At 39.8% G+C, this 18,706-nt stretch overlaps 1 protein-coding gene across 3 annotated transcripts in view; it reads left to right on the top strand.

Moving 5' to 3' along the window:
• LOC133652497 (eukaryotic translation initiation factor 4E transporter-like) overlaps window positions 1-17,336 on the top strand; it is a 31,453-nt gene extending 14,117 nt beyond the window's left edge. The window contains exons 8-19 of one of the 3 annotated variants that reach the window (XM_062051324.1): window positions 2,440-2,578; window positions 2,653-2,826; window positions 3,001-3,272; window positions 6,391-6,465; window positions 6,572-6,758; window positions 7,820-7,917; window positions 8,075-8,211; window positions 13,772-13,853; window positions 13,933-14,050; window positions 14,129-14,437; window positions 14,516-14,683; window positions 16,425-17,336. In XM_062051324.1, coding sequence (XP_061907308.1) covers window positions 2,440-2,578; window positions 2,653-2,826; window positions 3,001-3,272; window positions 6,391-6,465; window positions 6,572-6,758; window positions 7,820-7,917; window positions 8,075-8,211; window positions 13,772-13,853; window positions 13,933-14,050; window positions 14,129-14,437; window positions 14,516-14,683; window positions 16,425-16,612 — 1,947 coding nt within the window. In that variant the 3' untranslated portion in view covers window positions 16,613-17,336. Of the gene's footprint in view, window positions 1-2,439; window positions 2,579-2,652; window positions 2,827-3,000; window positions 3,273-6,390; window positions 6,466-6,571; window positions 6,759-7,819; window positions 7,918-8,074; window positions 8,212-13,771; window positions 13,854-13,932; window positions 14,438-14,515; window positions 14,684-16,424 lie in introns of all 3 variants that reach the window. The other 2 variants (XM_062051316.1, XM_062051308.1) reach the window with 2 other exon arrangements.
• Window positions 17,337-18,706: the final 1,370 nt, after the last annotated feature.

Here is an 18,706-nt window from a genome sequence, read left to right as displayed (position 1 = left end):
TAGATTTTTGAGGATGCGATAACATAACTACAAAACTGAACTAAAGTATGCTGGTACCTGTGCTGTCCGGTCAGAATTTATCGCGCACCATCAGCTAGTGTGCTGTGCGCACACAGAAGTGTGTCGATACAGCTTAGCATAGCAGTGGAGAAAACTTAATGAAAACCCACCGCAAAGCTAAATTACTTGTAGAAGATGGGTAAGTGCAAGTTCTAACGATTTATGGCCCCGGAACAATCAATTTAATGCATGGTTGAAGCCGGTGGATATTGACGTATAAAGTGTTTAAGACTTGTTTGTAAACATGGCGATGAAAGTGAATGGTATGATGTATAAGTCCAAAGTCTGTGTCAAAAGATGCTGAAACGCCACAAACTCTTGCACAACTATACAAAGATCAACTTTAAAGGCCTACTGAAACCCACTACTACCGACCACGCAGTCTGATAGTTTATATATCAATGATGAAATCTTAACATTGCAACACATGCCAATACGGCCGGGTTAAATTATAAAGTGCAATTTTAAATTTCCCGCTAAACTTCCGGTTGAAAACGTCTATGTATGATGACATATGCACGTGACGTCAATCGTTGAAACGGAAGTATGCGGACACCATTGTATCCAATACAAAAAGCTTGGTTTTCATCGAAAAATTCCACAGTATTCTGGACATCTGTGTTGGTGAATCTTTTGCAATTTGTTTAATGAACAATGAAGACTGCAAAAAGAAAGTTGTAGGTGGGATCAGTGTTTTAGCGGCTGGCTACAGCAACACAACCAGGAGGACTTTGACTTGGATAGCAGACGCGCTAGCCGGCGACCGCACGGATGATCGGGTGAAGTCCTTCGTCCTTCCGTCGATCGCTGGAACGCAGGTGAGCACGGGTGTTGATGAGGGCTGGCTCGCGTAGGTGGATAGCTAATGTTTTTAGCATAGCTCTGTGAGGTCCCGTTGCTAAGTTAGCTTCAATGGCGTCGTTAGCAACAGCATTGTTAAGCTTCGCCAGGCTGGAAAGCATTAACCGTGTAGTTACAGGTCCATGGTTTAATAGTATTGTTGATTTTCTGTCTATCCTTCCAGTCAGGGGCTTATTTATTTTGTTTCTATCTGCAGTTAAGCCCGATGCTATCACGTTAGCTCCTTAGCTAAAGTGCTTTGCGGATGTATTGTCGTGGAGATAAAAGTCACTGTGAATGTCCATTTCGCGTTCTCGACTCATTTTCAAGGGGATATAGTATCCGAGGTGGTTTAAAATACAAATCCGTGATCCACAATAGAAAAAGGAGAGAGTGTGGAATCCAATGAGCCAGCTTGTACCTAAGTTACAGTCAGAGCGAAAAAAGATGCGTCCTGCACTGCACTCTAGTCCTTCACTCTCACGTTCCTCATCCACAAATCTTTCATCCTGGCTCAAATTAATGGGGTAATCGTCGCTTTCTCGGTCCGAATCGCTCTCGCTGCTGGTGTAAACAATGGGGAAATGTGAGGAGCCTTTCAACCTGTGACGTCACGCTACTTCCGGTACAGGCAAGGCTTTTTTATCAGCGACCAAAAGTTGCGAACTTTATCGTCGATGTTCTCTACTAAATCCTTTCAGCAAAAATATGGCAATATCGCGAAATGATCAAGTATGACACATAGAATGGATCTGCTATCCCCGTTTAAATAAAAAAAATTCATTTCAGTAGGCCTTTAACCCCCAAAGGAGTGTTATGAGGGTAAAGTGGCGCCAATTGCCGAAGGAAATCAATATGAAATGTTTACTAGTGAAATCATATTATTGCATACATTAAGCACTCAGTTTATGGGGTGAGGAAAGCAAAGATGATTTAACTTGTCATGCTTAAATATAAACTAGTCCTTGTTTATAAGCAATATGTTTTCAAAAAAAGTCACAGACAGGTAAAAATGTATTCATACACACGAGATAAAACATGATCTGAGCAAATTTGAATTTTGTTCACATCCAAATTCTGTTGGGGCTTGCAAGCCACAATCGCCTTCTTTCTTTGTAGACAATTGCTCTGTCGGCACTGTTTTTCACAGATTTGCGCAGATACAGTAGTAGTACTGTAGATGTTTTTTTTCTGTTTGCTCAATTCTGACTAACATAAACACTGCACAAGTTAACTATTTGGCTTTAGCAGAGATGATTTGATATGGAGCACACTGCAACTTTTGCAAGAAAACAGTTCTATGGCAAATCGGAAAAAAAGCTGGTATGTTTAGTATTTTTTTCAATTAGTTTACAATAGCGATGAGCGGCTTCTGTATTTGGTTAGTTTAACCATTTTGTTTGTGAAAGAGCAGTTAATGAATACATATGAGTTTATACATTTAAAAAATGCAGGGAAAACATCCTTTTGCGCTTGCATCCTTTGGTGTGCTGCTGCTTGGCTTATTTTCCTCCACTTTTTCTGCCTTCTGTCTTTTAGATGATCGAGGATGTTTTAGGGGAAGGACCTGTATCAGCAAGCCGCTTCAGTCAATGGTTCTCCAGTAACTTGAGCCCTTCGGGCAGCCACTCAAGCAGTCTGAGGTCCACTCCGCACGAGGAGCTGGAAAAACTAGCAGGTAGGATTTCTTATGTTCCAGTGCGGAGGAAAAGTCAAGTTTCCATCTCAATCTCGCAACTCTCTCCGCTAAAGGACTTGAAGGCCTTGGGACATCCTCAGGTCAAGGTCCCGCTTCATACTTCACACCCATTCAATCGGAGGGCAAAGAGAAGGTGGACATACTGGAACTGCTGCACAAGGCCAAAATAGACCTAAAGCCTCTTCTCTCCACCCTTTCTGTCAACAAGGCTCGCCTACGGGAAAGCAGTGAGTGTTATGTAAAAAATGCTGTTTACGCCGAATACAATATGATGCATTTTATTCATGTTCCATAACCTTGCAACCTCCGGAAACTTTCGGTTAAGATAAATTAACTGCTTAGGTGTTAGCGATATGACCTAACATGCAGGGGTTCATCAAGTTTTATCATCTCAACCACAGCTCACTCTGGAGCAGTGCTGTCTCTGGAGGAGGTGGAGGGGGAGATGAAGGGCCTGAAACTAGGCTCACAACCAAATGTGCAAAATGTAGCCCCACCAAAAAGAGGAAATGGGACACCCTTCATGGCCGAGCATTTAGAGGAGGCTTTGACTGGTGGCCCCAGTGTCCGCCCACGCCGGCGTGACACGGACATGTCCGCTTTTAATAAACTGGTCAGCAGCATGAAGGCAAGTGGAACTCTACCAACTCATCCAAAATCCAGCTCAAGCAATGTAAGTATCATTTAAATACATGTACATCAACGTATGAGCTAAATTGGTTAGGTGACAGAGCTCTTGACTCAAAACAATTGAACATACTCTTTTTTTTTTTTTTTTTTTTCTTTTTTTTTGCCCTCAAGTGACGCAGATCAAACATTTTTTGCCAGTCTAAACGCTCCAAAGTGCTTCAAATATGATATTTTCGCATGAGATTCAATCCACATCAGGACAAGTTCGGAATATGACCAATCATAGCTCTTCAACGGCGTACATTTTAAGAGGGGTGGGGGTTATTTATGAAGGACAGCCAATCAGATGTTTTTTTTCGCAAGATGAGGTCACTGCCAAAAACAAGTCCAATTTGTGTGCATGTCCTAAGGATAGTCTAGTAATTCATGCACAGATGAGATTTGTCAATATCAAAATATTACCGGTACTTTGAATCTATTTTTGGCAACCAAGAATACAATGATTTAATGAATACATCCAAACACTTTAATATATATATGTGCATGAGTAAGGAACAGTTAATGTTGTATGTATGTTTTAGCACCTCAACTTTGGATCAACAGTCCTTTACAATTTCATTAGCACCATAGAAATTGCCAGCTCTTTAATTTTTTTCAGACACAATAAAAGCTTAAATCATTTCAAATACGTATCATTACAATAACCACAAATGTAAGTGTTTGTCTTGCATGTAGTAATCAGTTGTGGACAAAGACCAAGCAGGGCAACTTTGAAAAGCATGTGCACTCACACGGCAGAAATCAGTTATTGATAAGGGCCCCCCTGAAAAATGTTTAAATGTTTTTTTGCAGCTGGGTCAGTAATGTGCAAATAGTCTACATGTAAAATGTGACTATATATTTTGATTCCAGGCAGCACGGTGCACAGGGGTTAGTGCTCAGTGCTCGTGTCTCACAATGTCCTGTGTTCGATTCCCGGGCTCGGGGTCTTTCTGTGTAGTTTGCATGTTCTCCCTGTGACTGTTGGGTTCTCTCTGGGTATTCTGGCTTCCTCCCGCTTCCAAGCACCTGGGAATAGGTTGATTGGCAACACTAAATTGGCCAGAGTGTGTGAATGTCTGTCTGTGTTGGACCTGCGATAATGTGGCGACTTGTCCAGGGTGTATCCTGCCTTCCACCCGAGTGCAGCTGGAATAAGCTGCCCCCCTGTGACCCTGCAAGGGACACGCGGGAGAAAATGGATGGATATTTTGATTCCAAAGAAATACCGATTGTTGAAGGACCGAAACTGACGCTGTGGCGTATTTGCTTACATGTTAGGTACATTGCGTAAGTTGAAAAATAAAGCTTACGTAGATCCACGCTGATGTCCGTGCCTATTCTACTTAAAAGCCATAAAAAAGATTAGAACCCTCCCAAATATATTGCACTACATATCAATCAATTTATTTTCATGTAAAAAAACAAAACAAAACACTAATTTAGGGTGCAGCCACTTTTTTTATTCTGTACTAGTAGTGAATTCCTTGTTCATTTATGGAATCTGGTCAACTTCCTTTTGTTTTTATTTGATCTAACTGCGCATGCAAGTGACGTCTGGGCCACATTGAGGCCTGTGCAAGTTTATACTGGAGTCTGAAGATCACATTTTACTTTGTAAACAATCAGCTGGAAAAAAAAAAAAAAATTGAAAAAATGTGTTTTGGGCCACATTGGCCTGCAGTGTAAATGTAGTCCAGTGCATCCGGAAAGTAATCCCAACGCTTCACTTTTTTCACATGTTATGTTACAGCCTTATTCCAAAATGGAATAAATTCATTTGTCCTCAACATCATAGACAATACCTCATATTGACAATGTGAAAAGTTTTTTTTTTTTTTTTTTTTAATTAAATTTTACAAATGTATTAAATCATAAAAATCACTTTTACATAAGTATTCACAGCCTTTGCTCAATACTTTGTTGAGCAAGTAGTTACAGCCTCAAGTATTTTTGAATACGCCTTAAGCTTGGCACGCCTATGTTTGGGCAGTTTCGCCCATTCCTCTTTGCAGCACCTCTCAAACTCCATGGGAAGCATTGGTTTTCTTCCAGGATGTATGGCTGTTATTGCTGCCAAAGGTGCATCGACAAGGTATTGAGCAAAGGCTGTGAATACTTATGTACATGGGATTTATTTTTTATTTTTTAATACATTTGTAAAACTTAAACACTTTTCACATTGTCATCATGGAGTATTGTCTCTAGAATTTTGAGGACAAAAATGACTTCCATTTTGAAATAAGACTGTAACAAGACAAAATGTGGAAAAAGTGAAGCGCTGTGAATACTTTCTGGATACACTGTACATCAATCCAATTTCTATACCGCTTATCCTCATTAGGGTCGTGGGGGTGCTGAAGCCTATCCCAGCTAACTTTGGGCCAGAAGTAGGGTACACCCTAGACTGTCAACATGTATTTTAAAAATAAACATTAACACTTTTAGATTAGACATTGTATGAATGTACTATGGACAACTACAGTAGTTTTAAGAAGTTGTCATAATATACAGCATTTATGTCCGAGGAGCGGACTTTTACAATATCTCCTTTTAGCTGCTTCTCTGTTAAATACACAATCAGCAGCTTCTCCATATTTTCATGGCTAAATGTCTGTTTAGAAATTATTTTAACGTCCTTGGCTGGCATTATCTACTCATTCTGCTTCAGTATGGTGCAGACTAGCAGTGCTATGCTCCAACTGCTTCACCAAGTTGGCTACACACCCAGTCATGTTTTTATTTTTTAATTCAATAAATATCACACACACTGTCTTCCTTGCAAGGTTGTAAAACAGTTATATCCATCTCTAGCTATAAGCTAATGCTAGCAAGTAAGACCAAATGTTTTAAGAGATTCACTGACATTCCCTACGCCGACAAATGGCAGGAATGCTTGTAATTCAAATTTCTGCTTGCAACTTAAAGCATAACAATTAGCCGAGAGACAGCTCTCATCTTAAAACACTTACCGGTAAGTTGAGGTACCAATGTATTAGACTGGTCATGTTTCAGTGTTAATGTGTTCCTCCACTGCGACGACAGAACATGTATAACCGTTTTAGTAACAATTCAATAAGAAAGCGTTAAGCTAAAATGTTCAGTCTTGCATGTAATTGCAGCCACCTTCAGACCAGTCAGTGGTGTCCCGAACTGAAGCTAAGATGCCTCCACAGCAGCCAAAAAACATATTCCAGGTATTCTAAGTCAAAATATTTAACGTCAATTGGTTGCTCTTTAAATATCTCAAACATGACTCTGATTTTGGGTGTAGTACTTACCTGAAAATGTGTCTTATCATAGGAGCTCCTTGGAGGGCCGGCTCGTAGTCGTTCACCAACACTACTTGGCAACCTTTTGGGCAACTCTGAAGTTCCAGCGGCTCCCAACACTCTACATGGCCTGCTGCACAAGCCTCCGTCCCCACCTCTCTTTCCACAGCGAGCACTCTCACCTGACTACTTCAACAGTCGTTTACAGCATTCGGCAGGTAATCTTCCAATAAATGGTTGAATTAATGTGGATGCACAATTGTTTTCAAGCAGATACCGATGACTTCCTGCTTTTATTGACCAATACTGATTGTATATATAGATATAAGTGTAGTTCGTGCACACCTTTAGGTGATAGACTCAAAGTTGTTTTTGACAAACTGTACCTGTTTGTCCTGATAAAAGCCAGACTCTTCACTAATGGTAAAGGGCTGGTAATGCAGCATCATCTTTTCCACTTTACAAACGCCATGGCTAGCTAGTGCTGTGCTATGTTACGATTCATAGCGTATTGCGACAGGAAAATGTCTATCATTACAATTTTCGCTTATTTTTTACGTAATTTTTAACATCTAGGCTGTGGCTAAAGTAACTGCAGCACACTGCTACTTTACGTAACCTGAAAGAACGCCACTGTTACATCCATGCAGCGAAAGCAGGCATCAGCATGGATGTCAATGTAACAGAGAGCACAACGGAAGCCAAACCACCCAATCAAGACGAAATGGTGCCGTAAGGAGGGGAAGAGGAATTCCTTTATTTGTATTGAAAAAAATTATACGCCGGCCAAACCGTAAAACATGCCGCCAACAAGTCATTGTTAGTGACTTGGACTCGTCTAATCTCTTCTGTCACTTGAAGACACTGCATGAAGAACAGTATAGAGAAATGAGACAAAGTCTAACGTTACCTCAAAACCTTGAAGTGATTAAAAAAAACACAACAAACAAGTAAAGCAAATTGATTATTTGTGGTACAGAATAATAAATGTTAAACTATATTTTTAAATGGCTTAGCATACAGCATACTGATGTACATTGATACTTTTTGTACATTAAATATGCTAAAACCTATTCAAAATGGCCCCCCGCATTCTCATTTTTCAGTAGCCGGCTCTCGATGGAAAAAGTTTAGACACCTCTGTCCTAAATTGTCTGGCCCTTTTTGTGTACGACAAGTTTTTTTTAAGTTGATTGTCCTGTTTAGCATTGTCGTGTTATGTTTAAAATGAGCAGAAAAACTACTCTTTTTCTTTTTTCTTTTTTTTCTTTACTATTAGTACCCCAAGGCTTATCTGTTGGTCCTCAGCCCATGACGCCTGAACAATTTGCTGATGTACACCGGTCTGTCAGCCCTGTATCTGCAGCCCAGCAGCAGGTAGCATGACTCTTACTCTTGGTCGAGGAATTAATTAAAAGAACAGTCAGTTTAGAACATGAACTTGATAGTTTATCAACTTACAGGTTGTAGTATCCACAAACCTACCAACCTGAACAATCACCTTTCAGTAATTTCATGTTTTAATTTTTACCAGATGAGGGCGCTCTCCATGCCAGTGAATCATGCAGATCTGGAGGCACTAGCATTTCAACAGGATCTTGCACTACATGCACACCACCAATACCAGTCTGGCTACAACAGGCTTCCACAGGACACATGTTTTCGAAATCGGTGAGATTTTTGTTTTTGCTTTAAAAATATCTTTAGACAATTTACAGTGCCGTCAACAAGTGTTTGCCCCCTTCTCAAATTATTTTTTTTCCACAATATATTCCCCACTTAATTGTTTAAGACCTTCGAACACATTTAAGTGTTAGACAAATATAACCAAAATAAACATAAAATGCAGTTTTTTTGATAATTTAATTTTTTAGGGGGAAAAGCTATACGTGGAAAATTATTTCTCACTTGTTAAGTCATTATTTAATGTTTTTGGAAATCTGAGTGGAATTTCACTGACTACACTCAAACCTGATTACATCAAAACCTGTGCAATCAAGGAATCACTTAAATAGAATCTGTTTGACAATATTAAGACGGCCAAAAGATCTCAAAAAGCTGAAACAAAATTGCACGATCCAAAGAAATTCAAGTCTGGAAAGAATACAAAGCCATTTCTAAAGCTTTAAGGCCACAGCGAACCATTATCTACAAATGGAGAAAACAACGTTCCTAGATGAGGGAGGCCTACAAAAATTACCACAAGAGCACAGTGACAACTCAAACATCAAGTCACAAAGGATCCCAGGACAACATGGCAGTTCCATTTTGTATAAGTACTCACGAATGATGATTCTAAATTATTAGCCTAGATGTCACGGTGGCGGCATCACTACTGGATTATTTCGAGTGCGGAACAAAGTAATGGAAGTCAAGATTAATTTATGAAGCATATTTGAAAACTGCAGTTCAAGCTGCCCCCAAGTGCTGCACGAGTTAGGTGAAAATTACAAAGATCAAAATTGGTTTAAAAAAAGACTGGTTTGAAAACGAAGAAATAGAACATCTAAACAAAGCAAATAAAACATTAAAAACTGCAGTAAAAACTTTATTTTGTTTTTAAAAACCAGTGCATAAAAATGTCAAGTGTTCATTTAAAAGACTCCACAGCTGTAGCTGTTTTAATTTACAGGGGGAGAGAGTTCTATAATTTAAGGCCTTCTTAAGCTCTTTTTCTAGCCCTGGAGCAATGCAGGAGGGACTGTTCAAATGACCTCTGTGCTTTCACAGAAGAATACAGGGACAGCAATTCTGATAAATATGGAGAAGCTAACGCATCTAAACTTTTAAAAACAAGCAATACAATCTTAATGGATCCTCAAGCAACAGGTAGGTAGTAGAGTTGAAGCAAGCAGCACCATTTTGGGACAGTTGTAGTCTAACTAGAGGCCTGGTCAAGGCCAATTTCAGTAATCTAAGCGTGGAGGAAATGAGCACATGCAGGACCTTTTTAGTACTGGATTCTTAAAAGGTATAGCTTCACCAAGAATTCTGAGCTGGAAAAAGCTAGTGTTGACCAATGAGCTGATTGTCAAATTTAGACAAGCTATCAGTAGAAGCACCAAGGTTTTGACATAGGGATGACAATAGGCTGATAGAGGGTCTAGAGCTGGGATGGGCAAACTTTTTGGCTCAGGGGCCACATTGGCTTTTGAAATTTGACAGACAGATGGGCCGGGCGAGCACATGATGCATTTCAAAGCATATATCTGTTGGAACTAAGAGTATACTTCTTAAACATGGGATATTTTAATCATAATACATCTATTTTCAATAATATATTAAAGGAACATACAAATGGTATTAAATCTCTTTAAGTGGGAGCAGCGTTGTTGATCACCCAATGTTGCCAGTGCGTCGAAGTCTAGAATCAGTTTTGTTGTGGCGATTCTGAAAACCGATCTTTGCTCAATTACCGGTATGTTTTAATATTTGCCCACCCCTGACCTAGCACACTGTTGCCAGTGAGGTCTGTCTCCACGAAAGTCCCAATTTCAGTTGTCTTTTCACCAAGGTTACTATAGTTAACAAAAATTAACAAAATGACAAAAACCAGAATTGAAAAACACATTCGTTAATTGAAATAAATAAGTATAATTAAGAAACTAACAAACCGTATTGTGTTTACAAAACTAAACTATACCGAAATTATAGATAACAATCCCTTCGTTTTCATCTTTGGCGATTTCGGATTAATATGAAATCGATTACAGTAATTTCACTTCAGCATTTTTCCATGATCTGGCAGCACCATACGGCACCTCAGGGCCCATCACTTCTTGTTTAGAGTCGGCTTGCCATCATCACTCTACCTGCCAAAATAGCGTCAAAAGTTGGGAGAATGTGGCAGTCTGAGATGTCTTTCAATATGACAGCGATTTAAGAAAAAAGTAAGTACTTTGCAGTGGAAACGGGTTAACAAATATGTGGAATACTCAAAGGAAAACAAAACACAAATCTGAAGTCTATTTTAGAAGATCGCACAAGCAGGCTAAACGCTAGAAAGTGGCCTTTCTGAGTAGGTCCGCTAAAAGAAGCAACATTCTGGCCAGAGACAACCATAATGGACTGCTTTCACCGATGACCAAATAGCTGCTGGTTAGTAAACATGCAGGAGCACCACAGGCGGGAAGATGCACTCGTAAATGTTCTGAGACTGGCATGTCTACAAGTCTGTGTGACTCAATTGCCTTCAAAAAGTTTTGCTTTTCACTCAAGCCAAAATTCATATCACCCAGTGCTGCACGAGTAAATTAATTTATCGGAGATAAGATGGAAGAGGCAAAGCACAATTTGAAAGACGTGAGGAAGTTGTCCCTCTCTGGACGGTTGGAGCAAGAGAGGATTAACAGCATCTTTCATGGGTGTGTCAGCATGTTTTATCATCCACCTGGAGGCCAGGGGCCGTACTTATCAAGCTTCTTAGAATTACTCTTAAGAAGTCTGCTAAGAGTTGACTTAAGAGTAAATAAATTATTCGCTGAAAGCTGCACTTAAAAGTTAGTTATCAAGCGTCTTACTCACACTTTCAGCGAAGTGTAGGACTGAATCTTAAGTGTCACACTCAGAGCTGAATTACGACATTACTATGTGCCGTAAACGGAATTTTAGGTGACGTCATTTCTGTGTCCATAGAAATGACCAATCACGGAATGGAATCCGTTGTCTAAGAATAAAGAAATATCTTGGAAATATTTAAGTGGACAATGGGAGTGTATATTTTGACAATTAACTACAAAATAATACAAAACAAACTAGTCCCCGTCGGCACTCACGCTACCGCTCCCTCTCTTCTATCGCCCACACACTCACTGACGTCACTCACCTCACGGCCACACACATATGCTACTGTCATAACATTTTCTTTCCAATTCATTAATTAGGCAACTAATTTGAAACTGGTGTGGGTGGCTCTATATATACTAGCCCACTGCAGACACATGCAGAAATCAACAAGGAATCGAAAAGTATTAAATCTGTGACAAAAATAATATCCGCTCTGTCTAAACAATACCGTTTGATCAGCTGCTCGTCATCAAAAAAAACTAAACATTGTTCCGTTCCCTGAACGTTCGCGCACGTCTCTCTCGCCTCAGTGCCATCCCCTGCTGGCAACTCCTAACCACTTAAGACACCTCTGAAGGTCTCTTAAATATCGTGGAGAGTAGGAGTGATTCTTAGACTTAAGAACGTTAATAAAAAGCTTTTATGCTTAAGTTTGAGAGTAGGACTAAATTTCGCAAATTCTCAGGACTTAAGTGTAAAATGGCACTCTAAGAAGCTTGATAAGTACGGCCCCAGGTTTACAGTGTTCTGCTTAACCTACACCGATTGGAGTACCCACGCACCTAGGAGACCATTGCTTGCTGCATTACTGAGCCATTAGAAGCATGGGGCATAGAAGAAGACAAGTTGCTGCTTATTGTGACAGATGACGGCTCAAATACAGTCAAAGATTTGTGGCTGCTCAGCGATAGAAGCCTAGTACAAACTGAGTGCACAGATGGTTCATAGTCTCAGCCAGGAGGTGCCGAAGATGGTCTGGATGAACTGAATCGAATCAGAGGAGACAGATGAGGAGATTGGAGAGACTGGAGACCTTGGTGACTGGTTATAGTATTACATTAGTCTTAAAGATTTTTTTTGTTTTGATAGAAAATGCAACAGTGATATAACTAGTGTTGTAAACCTTTTAATTAAAATTAACCCAAACAAATAATTAAAGAGGAAAATAATTTGCTTATTCTCATTTAGTCGCTCCTATTCAAAATCTAAAATGTCAATCAAAAAGGTCATACATCTGTTGAGGTACCGTATTGTTATTCTATACTGCACTGATATGTCAAAAAGCTGCACCTGTATCTAGTACTGAGAAGGCTAGTTCTTAATTTATTGATTTGGTCATTTTAGTCAAATTACTCAAACTTGTATAGTATATTTGGTTTTTGAGTCTGTATTATATTCACATTGGTTGGTTGCTCAACAGAAAATGAATATTTTAAAATGTTATCTTTTGAGTTTTATTACACAATTCTCTTTTGAATCCTGCACCTGACAAAAAACCCAAAGTATGAAAAACTAAACTAAAATTAATCATTTAGAAAAAAATAAACCGGCCCTAAAAACTAATTAAAACTAACTGAATTACAAGGGGAAAAGTCTAAACAAAATCTAACCTATAATGAAAAACCCAAAACCATTATAACCTTGTTTTTCCACTTACATAAAGAAAATGGACATCCGAGTTTTGCAAGGCTTTGATATCTGATTTTGATTGTAAGGGAAGGTATATCTGTATGTCTGAAAAACAATGGCAAAAAATATTGTGCTTTTTAAAAATGGAAACCAATGAGAACAAGCCAAGACCTAGAATTGAAACTTGGGGGACTTGTTTGGATGCAAATTGCCCAAGTTTAACAGAAAAAGACCCCTCAATTTAGTACTGTAACACTGAAACCAATGTAGTTTTATGCATTTAAGTCCTACAACTGTCTCTAGGCAGGAAAAAAGGATATTGTCAAATCTAAAAGCACAAACAGCTCAGCCACCAGAGTCTAATAAAAATAATTTAAGTTTTGTTTCTGTATTACAGCAGGATTTTAAACCAAACTGAACATTTTCAGCAATATTGTTTTGAATTGAAATGTGATATGATTAGAAGTTTTGAATGAACCTGGAGTTCGAGACAACAGAAGGGTGTCTGTTGTGCTTTTTTATGAGACAGCACAACAGCATGTGTAAATGCGCCTCGAACTCAACCAGAAGAGGCATTTATCAATTTTAGAAAGTAAAAGGGCCACACAGTATCAAACACATCTTTGGGGGGTCTTGCAGGACGAATCTCAACATGGAAAGTTGTTGGAACAGTTTTTTCAAAAGACACTATAGCTTCTTCAAGGGCTTGGTTTCTGTGCCAGAAGTTTGGAAGATGTAGAACATTTAAAATAGATTGTTGGGCTTCAATTAAATTCTAATGTTCCCACTAAAACTGTTTACATGGAACTCACCAGATGGAAACAGCTGCCAAGACATAACTTTGTTCTGTGATTGGGCGTCATCAGCCAATAAATAGCGTGCCGTGTATGTCACATGGGCAAAGAAGCTTCTTCACTGCATAAAACTTGGACTATGTATACAATTTTTAAATCTACAATGCACTGGTACTGTAGTAACTGGCAAAGGAACACCAGTTTCAATGGAAAACTTGTATGTAATATGCTTTTGGTATCAGTCCACAGCGACTTAACCGTTCACCTGGCCCAGGTGCCCACCCTGCAGGAAGAATTTCACCTGGCAATGCCGTCACCAGTATGGTAAGCAACTTTTTTGCACCAAGCCCACTTTTTTTTGTCCCATAAATACAAAATGGTGACATTTTCTTATTTTTGTTAGTTGTCTCCATCATTTACGCCCACATCAGTGATACGCAAAATGTATGCGACTAAAGAGAAAAGCAAAGATGATCCTTCGGGTCGATCGGAGATCAAAGAGGAGGCAGCAGCACAAGATGGTATAGAACCTTTTGTTGGCCTTCAGAGGTTCATATTTGAATGTCTGAATGTTGAAGTTTTTAAACCTTTCATGACAGAAAACTCTCCTAATCTACACCTGGATGCAATGGAAGGGAATAATGCCCAGACTGGTGGAATGAAGTCCACCTCTCAGAGCTTGGCAAGCAAGGACCAGGAGCGACTCCGACCTCTTTCTGCTGGACATCATACAGCTACCACGACACTTCCAGGACCATCCTCCACTTTCCCTCGACCTATCTACCCGGTACCACTACTATCTCATGTACCAATGGTGCGCCCTCCTCCCCAGCTCCACCCCAATGTGGTTCAACAAATGCTTGCACAGGGAATTCAACCGCAGCAGCTAGCACCTACACTTGTCCAAGGTAATTCCAAGCATTCTCTTGGTCCTTAAAATGGTAATCTAAACTTTGCTACAACTTTTTCTTGCCCTGTATTTCCAGGTATATATCCACATGACCTTGCACAACTTCAAGGCTTGCCCCCTACTATGCTTGGCCAACCGATGTACCCTCTCAGCGCAACAGGAGGGCACCCGCTTCTACCTCCCAGAGCAAATAGTCAGATGCAGCTGGCAGTAATGCAGCAGCAACTTCAGCAGCAGAGACAGAGTGAGCAAAATCTAATATTGGTCAAGTGTCATCTGGATGAGGTTTATTCTAAAAATCAGTGATGAGGTTCATACCTGGTAAGGCACTATTATTTTTTTATTGTAATTTGTTTGTGCTCTAATAATTAATGCAGGTTAGGAGTAACAACAATAATACAAAATATTTTCAAATACCTAATTCAATTTATTTTATTTTGATAAAACTGTCTTACCTATTTGTCTAAAAAGTTGGTGCTTATATTTCATTACAAAGAAAGCTCTGTTGCGTTGTAAAAGTAATTTACTTTTGTTAGTCTCTCAGTCGCTATTTTGTTGTACATTTCCTGGCCTTCGTAGCTGTGCCTTGCTGCTGAAATTTGGCAGCCACAAGCACCTGCCAGCTCAGATACGCCCCCGCCTCTTGGCGGTGAGAAAAGGAAAATGCACGCCTTATCTTGCGACATTGATCTGCAGCTCTGTCTCCTATGACTGCCTGTTCTGTCACTAATGCACATGTACATGCTAGTCATCTTACTAAACTTGATTGTAATACATTTCCACTGGTGCTGCACTGTCTTGAGTGTAAGGGATTGTCTTTGTCATTCTTGTTCATCAGCAATGGAAACCGTATTTTCCGCACTATAAGGCGCACCTTCAATGAATGGCATATTTCAAAACTTTGTTCACATAAAAGGTGCACCTATGCATCCATTAGATGGAGCTGCGCTAAAGGGAATGTCAACAAAACAGGTCAGTCAAACTTTATTAATATATTACAAACCAGCGTTATAACCACTCTGTTCACTCCCAAAATGAATAAACAGCTGATTTACTCGTGTTACGGTAAATCAAACATGCAATCACAAAATACTAACACTCAAAATAGTGCAGAGCAATAACAATATCAATAACTCAACGTTGCTCAAACGTTAATGTCACACAACACACAAAATAAACATTTAAAGCTCACTTTCTGAAGTTATTCCTCATCCACAAATCCCTCATTCTTCTTCTTCAGTGTCCGAATTAAATAGTTGGGCGAATACGGCATCCAAAAGGCCCGGCTCCGTCTTGTCGAATTTATTAATGGAGTCTGTGTCGCTGCTGTTGTCCAGCAGTTCAGTGACAATTCCTGCCTTCCTGAAAGCTCGGACCACAGTTGAGACTGATATATCAGCCCAGGCATTTACGATCCACTGGCAGATAGTGGCGTATGTCGTCTGGCGCTGTCTCCCTGTCTTGGTGAATGTGTGTTCGCCTTCTGTCATCCACTGTTCCCACGCAGTTCGCAGTCTAGCTTTGAATGCCCTGTTGACACCAATATCCAGCGGCTGGAGTTCTTTTGTCAATCCACCCAGCTGCTCTATTCCCGTGTTCTACTGCGTGACTGATTGCCTTGAGTTTGAACTCTGCGTCGTAAGCGTGTCTCTTAGTAGGAGCCATTTTGGGGTCTTTACAGAAACACACAAATGGAAATTAAACGTCATATCCCAGCATGCACCGCACGCTTCTTCTTCTACGGGGGCGGCTGCTTACCATAGAAGAAGAAGCGCTTCTTCTACGTGGAAAAAGAAATTGGCGGCTGTTTACCGTAGTTGCGAGACCTAAACTTTATGAAAATTAATTTTAGGTTTGTTGTGGCTCAATATTGGTCCGATTATAAGGCGCAGTCAGCTTTTGAGAAAATTTTGGGTTTTTAGGTGCGCCTTATAGTGCGGAAAATACGGTATGTTGTGGCATTAAACCTTGGTGGTCTTTTGCAGTGCATCCAATCATCTCGGGCTTACAATCTCAGAGCCAAGGGCCCCATCGAACTAATGGTCCCCAGCGGCACGGCAGGAGTCCCCCTCCAGGCCTGTCTAAGTGGTTTGGCTCAGACGTGCTGGATCAACAACTCCCCTCCATGCCAGCTAAGGTCATAAGTGTGGACGAGTTGGAGTTCCGGCCATAGGAAAATGAACAGAGGTGGACTGCAAAATATAATTTCACCTTCCCCCATTTACTCTTCCTGATCAATGCATTTAAAAAATGTGAACTTTAATTTGAAAGATACTGCACACACCTGCACTGTCTTTTTGACTCCAAGCTCTTTAGGATTAACAGAAAATGGAAGATTTGTTCCTTCAGCTAAGTGACTATTTTGTTGTCCCTCCTTTTTGTATTAGACTCTAGTAGTAAACTTGGGAGTAAGTTATGTATATTCACAATTGTACAAATGATGGGAACTTATTTTGGTCCCCCTGTATATAGCAATGCTTTCTTTTTCTAGGTATAGAGGAGGTGAAAGTATTGTGCAGTGTAAATGCTGTAAAGACAGTCACTGTGAGCTTGTAGCACTCTTTCTCCTTGACTTTCATTTTCCCCTCAAGAACTGCACTGAGAGCTACTGCAAGTGATGGACGAGGTGATTATGCTGTGTACACTTCCCTTGATCCTGGCTCTGTTCTCTAGATGTGACGAGCTGGATCATTTCGAAACGACTCCGAGACTGCTGGTTGTGCCTTCTGTGTAACTGTTTTGAATTTCCTTTGAAACTTGGTCCTCTCCCATCAACCTGCCACAAGAAGAGGCAGGATCACAATTTTTGGAGGTGTAGGGGACTTGATTTTTTGTGCTATTAAGTTATAAAGCACATATAGACTTAAATAAAATTGTGACTAAATCATTGGTATAAATTTAGTGTTTTTATTGTCTGCTTTTTCTTCCACCTTTTATTGGTCTTTAATTGGACAATGTGTATGACATTACATTAATCAAGAGGACCCCAATTATTACAATGACACCAGATGAACCTCAAATGTAAGTATGCTGAATGAGTGAATTCAAGTTGTGGACTATATTTAGATAAACATTCATAGAAACCTATCATTTGGAAAAGGTCAGTATTTGATGTAAGCTCTCAAATACTTTATCCCACTGATTCTCAAACTTTATTCATCAAGTACCACCATAATGACCCCCATTCAGATATAGTAGCAAGCAGGGACGTGCACATGATTATAAAGGGGCAGGGGCTCAAAGTCAGAAAAGGGCAGGAATTTTTTTTTTGGTCCTTTACACAATATGGAAATTAATGTAAAATTAAATTTGCTATTAGGAAGCTAACTACTTAGCTGTGTGGCCTTTGTAGGTAAAAGTGATTGCCATTTCTTTTGTGTCAACAAATTATGGTCATAATGAGTTAATTGACATTATCATAGGCTTGGAAGACATGAAAAGCAACAAAACACTGGTTTATTAGGCTATTTTTTGTTAAAGATAAGCACTTTAATATTGAACAGTGCAACATGAACTTTGAAAAAAAATACAAAAATAAATACCCAAATGGAAAAAACTTCAATGTGAAAATCTGTCCTTCCCTTAACTTGATGAAAACACCATCAAGTTGTAACTTATGGTCTGTCTCACTTAATGCTCAGACTAAACAACTGAAACGCAATACAGGGCCAAAAATATGGACCAGGGGCCAGTAGAGGGCTGTATCCTTTCTTTTTTTGGCATTGGGCTGCAGGCATAATCAACATGAATCAAGTTTAAATACAGATGGCAATATTCCTAACAGATAACTTACATCTTATATCCCCAGAATGCCGAAATTATTATTAATTATTATCATTGTTATTATTTTGTTAACCCACACAGTAATAGCAAAGTCACAATAACCTTATATCTAAAACTCTACTGTGAGAGAAATGTGATCCGCCGTAAACGTGCATTTTATTTTGAAAATTGACCCGGAGTTTTATTTTGTACATTACTTCCTGTCCCGCACGATCCGCTCTGCTCTGTGCGGACTTGATGTGCCCTGCTCAATTGATGCGCCGTGCTCCGACGTCCGGCAAAAACAGAAGCTGACACATTGACTAATAGAATAATACAGCGTTTTTCTGAAATATTACCCATATTAGATGCTGAATAAGTGGACGGCGACTAGACCATAACTCACAGGTTCAAGTTGCTCCACTGTCACGTCTGAGTAACCCTGGCTGCAGCCCGCAGATCGAGGAGGGGCTAAACGTTTAAAGGAAGCGGCAGGCTCAAACAA

Source organism: Entelurus aequoreus, linkage group LG01 (assembly GCF_033978785.1).
Source record: "Entelurus aequoreus isolate RoL-2023_Sb linkage group LG01, RoL_Eaeq_v1.1, whole genome shotgun sequence".
Classification (NCBI taxonomy): domain Eukaryota; kingdom Metazoa; phylum Chordata; class Actinopteri; order Syngnathiformes; family Syngnathidae; genus Entelurus; species Entelurus aequoreus.
Note: the sequence above shows the minus strand (reverse complement) of the source record. Positions and strands in the feature narration are given on the sequence as shown.